Below are 6,904 nucleotides of genomic sequence, written 5' to 3'. Positions count from 1 at the left end.
TCTGACCATAAGTGCAAAAGAGGACATCCCTGGAAATACTCTGTTGTAACGGATGGACGAGTCTGCAGGAGATATGCACAGCCGAGACTGGTGCACGAATCCAAATCTAAAAAGATTACATTATGTAGGCAAAGTAGAATATTCTCCCTATTGCTTACAGCAATCCAATCTGTCCAGATCTACATAAGCATTAAAGGAGTAGAGGGAAAGAGTTGGGTTGGAATTGGGCACAAGGTCTCATCTGGTCGGCTAAAGTAGATCGATCTGGTCTCAGAATTGAACTTGACTGATGTGGTTAGGAAGCTCAAGCGCTGATAAAAAGTGCAGATACCTGTTCAAAAGAGATTAAACCTTCCAACTGACACATAAAAATCAATGACTTAGAGTCAGACACAACCCTTTCATTCACACGATATCAGGTTATGTCCATTCTTTACATTGGACTTCTACACTGCAACGTTCTGAATGTTCCACCCTATAGAACAGGCACCCTGCTGGAGCTGGTTGATCTGAATGGGGCATGCTCAGCCGTTAAATATCAAACTGTACTAAAGTGGATTGTGTTGGTCTAAATGCTGAAGCAGATTGATATCGTCAAAGAGGACTGAGCTGGTCTTGGAACTGAAAGAATGTTGGGCTGGTCTGAGCTAGTCTGAAGTGGAGCAGACTGGACTGGTCACAAGCAGTTCAAAACAGCACAGGTTCGGTTTAGACCTGGGAGGCATTTTTCTGTGGGTGGGGGAGGGTACATAATCTCTGTGAATTAGCGTCTGTGTCTTCCCTACTTGAGCAAGCTAGTTTAGTAGGCCCATTTCCACACATTCAACTAGATGGTTGGAGTGTGAATAACCCCATATATAAGCACAGAAAGAAAATCAGGCCTTGAGGTTAAAGCTGAGTTAAGTTAAAATGATCTAGTCTAGAGCATGGTCCGAGCCACGTATCGCAGCAGCCCGCCATGCCGGTAAAAGGCCACGTCCATCTCGTTGTCAAACAGAGTCGTCACACTGAAGGTCTTTCCAGAGCTAGTCTAGAGAGAGAAAAAGTGAAAAATGTAGTTCAATGAAGAGACAATGCAATGGACAAAGATAGTTGCGAGACATTTTAACTGGGGATGGGAAATTTGAGTTATAAAAAGGTAACATTTGATTGGAGGCCATACTTTGACAGTCAGCATTTGCTTTGGGGACAGGTCCTCTGGTAGAGTGATAGTGAACTTCTCCTTCCCGCAGAGCTCTAGCGAATCGGCACTTTGGCCTGGCAAGAACTGGAGTGGCGCGATGCCCATGCCCACCAGGTGGTTCTTGTGCATCTTCTCAAAGCTTTCTGCTATGACAGCTCGCACACCCTGCCAACCATAGAACACACAGAATAAGAGACCAATGGGATCTGTATCTCATGGAGAMAAAAGGCACATATACAATTGAATGAAATTTCCCAATGAATATTTGATTTATTTAGAATTTCATTGTGCACATTTTTTTCYCTCCAGCTCATGTAAATTCAAACAAAGAACAATGTAGGAGTAGAGATTTTATGCAGAGCCAGGATGACTTCTGCCTTTAGGATCTGGTTCATCTCGCTCTTTATTTCAGACTATGTTATCACCATTGCCATACTATTTGGGGGCTTTAGGTATAGGTCAAGTGTTCTGTGAAACATGACTTGGTAAAAACGTCTATTGATTGAGATCACAGAACAGACGGCATTTGGCGCTTATGTTAAAAAAWAWATATTTYTATATATTTTTAGGGGTATATCAGCTTTAATATTGCAGATATACTGTGGATTCTATCAATGTAATTGTCTGCATCATTTCCAAAAACCCATATATATTTTTGTAAATGTATATATTATTTTAAATATGTATCGTTTAAATATATATTTCCTTCTTTATGATTGTCCCCCAACCCTACCACCCCTCCCCTACCACCCCTCCCCTAAACTAATGGACAACRATACTTAGGCCTCTACTTCCAGCTTATAGATACTATGTACATTTTACAGACAGTATATTTTACATTAGTTATCTTTTGTTTGTTTTTAGTCCCAGCCTTCAGCTCCCATCCATCTCTGAAGACCATTCGATTTCTAGCTGCCATTTTTCCACTGTGCGGTTTCAAAAGTTCTGAACCTTTCTATTCTCAAAGTTTTCACAGATTGTAAATTAAAGAATCCTTTTTGCTAAGAATATTATTATATTATTGATCGATTGACTATGACTTTTGAAATCACCCAACAGCACTATTTGCAGAGTTAGCTCCAAGTAAATCTCGCAATTTTTTTGCCATTCCTGAACCTGTGACCAAAAACAAGCTACCTATGGGCAGTACCAAAACAAGTGATCTAATGATTCTGTCAGCAAAATCTGCAGAGCTGGGAAGGTTGTATACCTCAGACCATATGCTGACACATGCACATTTGTGGCCTGCTGGAGGTCATTTTGCAGGGCTCTGGCAGTGCTCCTCCTTGCACAAAGGCGGAGGTAGCGGTCCTGCTGCTGGGTTGTTGCCCTCCTACGGCCTCCTCCACGTCTCCTGATGTACTGGCCTGTCTCCTGGTAGTGCCTCCATGCTCTGGACACTACGCTGACAGACACAGCAAACCTTCTTGCCACAGCTCGCATTGATGTGCCATCCTGGATGAGCTGCACTACCTGAGCCACTTGTGTGGGTTGTAGACTCCGTCTCATGCTACCACTAGAGTGAGAGCACCGCCAGCATTCAAAAGTGACCAAAACATCAGCCAGGAAGCATAGGAACTGAGAAGTGGTCTGTGGTCACCACCTGCAGAATCACTCCTTTATTGGGGGTGTCTTGCTAATTGCCTATAATTTCCACCTTTTGTCTATTCCATTTGCACAACAGCATGTGAAATTTATTGTCAATCAGTGTTGTTTCCTAAGTGGACAGTTTGATTTCACAGAAGTGTGATTGACTTGGAGTTACATTGTGTTGTTTAAGTGTTCCCTTTATTTTTTTGAGCAGTGTATATATAACATTCTATTGGTTGCAAGAATTTTGTATAATAATTCAAATGGAAAACCTAAGTTTTGAATCCGTCGTTCTGTGTATCAGTTCACAAACCAAGTGCTATGGAATTGGTACATCGAAAAGCTTCTCCCAACAATTTTTGCAACATGTATCGCGCAGCTGTCAATTTTTTGGTCCTTAAATGAAACTGGTATACTTCTCATTTATCACGATTTTCTTTAGCCAATTTTGGTCTTAAATGCAGGGCCGACAGACAAGTTCCTTACCTTCTCCCCTTTCCTCTTCCAATTTTGCAGTAATGCTGCAAATAGTTGGTTGTAATTTTGGATAGAGCAGACATTTCCATATATTTATCTTAACTGCATATGTGATATAACTCCACCATTATTTACAAAAAATAGCTATATGTTTTTTTAKATGTTCTGAAACCTTTCGTGAGAGGTCCAATGCTTTAATATTTAATCATTTCTGCCCTCTGAATAYATATTCATTACTAAAATAGGCCTGTTTAATTTTGTATGGCTTGCCGTTCCAAATAAAGTGGAATAGTTTGTGCTCATTTAATTTTAAAAACAAGTCGTTAGGTGTAGGCAGGGCCATGAGTAAATAACCCTCAAACTTTTACTGATGCACAATTGAGAGCATCCTGTCGGGCTGTTTCACCRCCCACAACCRCAGGGCTCTCCAGAGGGTGGTACTGTCTGCCCAACGCATCACCAGGGGCAAACTACCTGCCCTCCAGGACACCTACAGCACCCGATGCCACAGGAAGGCCAAAAAGATCATAAAGGACATCAACCACCCAAGCCACTGCCTGTTCACCCTGCTATCATCCAGAAGGCGAGGTCAGTACATGTGCATCAAAGCTGGGACCAAGAGACTGAAAAACAGCTTCTACCTCAAGGCCATCAGACTGTTAAATAACCATCAGTATCACATTAGAGGCTGCTGCCTATATACATAGACTTGAAATCACTGGCCACTTTAATAATGTTTACACAYTTTKCATTACTCATCTCATATGTATATACTGTATTCTAATATATCTTAGTCTATGCCGCTCCGACATTGCTTGTCCAAATATTTACATATTCTTAATTCCATTCCTTTAGATGTGTGTATTGTTGTGAAATTGTTAGATATTACTGCACCGGTTGAGCTAGAAACACAAGCATTTTGCTACACCCGCAATAACTGCTATACACATTTATAGTTGAAGTCGGACGTTTACATACATTTAGGTTGGAGTCATTARAACTCGTTTTTCAACCACTCCACAAATTTCTTGTGAACAAACTATAGTTYTGGCAAGTCGGTTAGGATATTAACTTTGTAGTAATTTTTCCAACAATTGTTTACGGACAGATTATTTCACTGTATCACAATTCCAGTGGGTCAGAAGTTTACATATACTAAATTGACTGTGCCTTTAAACAGCTTGGAAAAATCCAGAAAATGATGTCATGGCTTTAGAAGTTTCTGATAGGCTAATTGACATMATTTGAGTCMATTGGAGGTGTACCTGTGGATGTATTTCAAGGCCTACCTTCAAACACAGTGCCTCTTCACTTGACATCATGGGAAAATCAAAAGAAATCAGCCTCAGAAAATAAATTGTAGACCTCCACCAATCTTTCATCCTTGGAGCAATTTCCAAACGCCTGAAGGTACCACGTTCATCTGTACAAACAACAGTATGCAAGTATAGACACCATGGGACCATGCACCGTCATACAGCTCAGGAAAGACGTGTTCTGTCTCCTAGAGATGAACGTACTTTGGTGCAAAAGTGCAAATCAATCCCAGAACAACAGCAAAGGACTTTGTGAAGATGCTGGAGGAAACCGTACAAAAGTATCTTTATCCACAGTAAAACGAGTCCTATATCACATACCTGAAAGGCCGCTCAGCAAGGAAGAACCACTGCTCCAAAACCGCCAAAAAAAGCCAGACTATGTTTGCAACTGTATGTGGGACAAAGATCGTACTTTTTGGAGAAATGTCCTCTGGTCTGATGAAACAAAAATATAACTGTTTGGCCATAATGACCATTGTTAGTTTGGAGGAAAAAGTGGAGGCTTGCAAGCCAAAGAACACCATCCCACCCACGGGGGTGGCAGCATCATGTTGTGGGGTGCTTTGCTGCAGGAGGGACTGGTGCACTTCACAAAATAGATGCATCATGAGGCAGGAAAATTAGGAGGATATATTGAAGCAACATCTCAAAACATCAGTCAGGAAGTTAAAGCTTGGTCGTAAATGGCCTTCCAAATGTACAATGACCCCAAGCATACTTCCAAAGTTGTGGCAAAATGGCTTAATAAGGACAACAAAGTCAAGGTATTGGAGTGGCCATCACAAAGCCCTGACCTCAATCCTCAAATATAATATTTATGGGCAGAACTGAAAAAGCGTTTGCGAGCAAGGAGCCTACAAACCTGACTCAGTTACACCAGCTCTGTCAGGAAAATGGCCAAACGTATTGTGGGAAGCTTGTGGAAGGCTACCGGAAACATTTGACCCAAGTTTAACAATTTAAAGGCAATGCTACCAAATACTAATTGAGTGTATGTAAACTTCTGACCCACTGGGAATGTGATGAAAGAAATAAAAGCTGAAATAAATAATTCTCTCTACTATTATTCTGACATTTCAAATTCTTAAAATAAAGTGGTGATCCTAACTGACCTAAGACAGGGAATTTTTACTAAGATTAAATGTTAGGAATTGTGAAAAACKGAGTTTAAATGTATTTGGCTTATGTGTATGTAAACTTCCGACTTCAACTGTATGTGTAAATAGGTCAACTGGGATATGACTAACTTTCCACAAATAGACAGGTGTTGTCCTTTCCATGATAGCAAAATCTTATCTAATTTAGCTAACTTTCTATTAAAATGTATTGTCGTGCGATAATTTCTCTTTCGGGATATGAATACCAAGTATATCAAATTTTATTTTGTCACATGCGCCCCGAGAGGAGTAAATGTAAGTAAATGCTTACTTGCAWGCCCTTAACCAACATGCACTTATAAGAAAATACCTACACAGTCGGACCATTTTATTGGTAAGCTACACGGTAATGTAAAAGTTGTCTTTAGAGAGTTTCGAAAAATTATCTAGATCCTCTGAGCCTGTGCAGGGATCCAAATAAAAGATTTAAAAGAAAACATGAATCGTCAGCATACAAGGACCCTTTTGTTTTTAAGCCCTGGATTTCTAGCCCCTTAATATTGTTGTTGGATCCGATTTTAATATGTAATAAATAGATTTGCCGATAGTGGACAACATTGTTTTACTCCTCTTGACAATTTAATACTTTGAGAAGTAGCCATTAAAATACTATTTTACACMTGGGGTTAGTATACATAACTTTAACCCATTGTATAAGAGATTCCCCAAAAAGTTCAGTGTTCTATTGTTTCCAGTATTTGTCTTATATTATCTCCAATGTATCGTCCATGTAAAAAACCTGTCTGATTAGGATGAATAATGTCCAACAATACCTTTTCAATTTGCTTTGCATTTTACTAGGATTTTGGCATCACAACACTAAGTGTAAGGGGTTCTAGTTTTTTAGGTGAACTTGATCTTTATATTTAACACCTGGRTACTGTTTCAGTAAAAGCGAAACCAGACCTTCTTGCTGAGTATCTGATAGTCGACCATTTTTATAGGAGTGGTTAAAACATGCTAATAACGGACCTTTGAGTACATCGAAAAATATTTGATATACCACAACTGGTATGTCATTCAGCCCTGGTGTTTTCCCGGACTTGAAGRCTTTAATTGCGTCTATAAGTTCCTCTTTTGTAATTAGTCCTTCACACGAGTCTTTCTGTATAGCTGTTAATTTTACACTATTCATAGAACAAAATAACATACAATTAACTTCAGTTAGTGGAGATGGA

At 39.8% G+C, this 6,904-nt stretch overlaps 1 protein-coding gene across 1 annotated transcript in view; it reads right to left on the bottom strand.

The window, feature by feature from the left end:
• Nucleotides 1-277: 277 nt before the first annotated feature.
• The window catches only part of ireb2 (iron-responsive element binding protein 2), a 31,804-nt gene continuing 25,177 nt past the window's right edge, over nt 278-6,904 (bottom strand). Inside the window, exons 21-22 of the mRNA XM_023984830.2 lie at nt 1,163-1,348; nt 278-1,030 (exon numbers count right to left, since the gene is read on the bottom strand). Coding sequence (XP_023840598.1) covers nt 920-1,030; nt 1,163-1,348 — 297 coding nt within the window. The 3' untranslated portion in view covers nt 278-919. The remainder of the gene's footprint in view (nt 1,031-1,162; nt 1,349-6,904) is intronic.

The sequence above is a fragment of the Salvelinus sp. IW2-2015 genome, linkage group LG4q.1:29 (genome assembly GCF_002910315.2).
Source record: "Salvelinus sp. IW2-2015 linkage group LG4q.1:29, ASM291031v2, whole genome shotgun sequence".
Classification (NCBI taxonomy): Eukaryota; Metazoa; Chordata; class Actinopteri; order Salmoniformes; family Salmonidae; genus Salvelinus; species Salvelinus sp. IW2-2015.
Note: the sequence above shows the minus strand (reverse complement) of the source record. Positions and strands in the feature narration are given on the sequence as shown.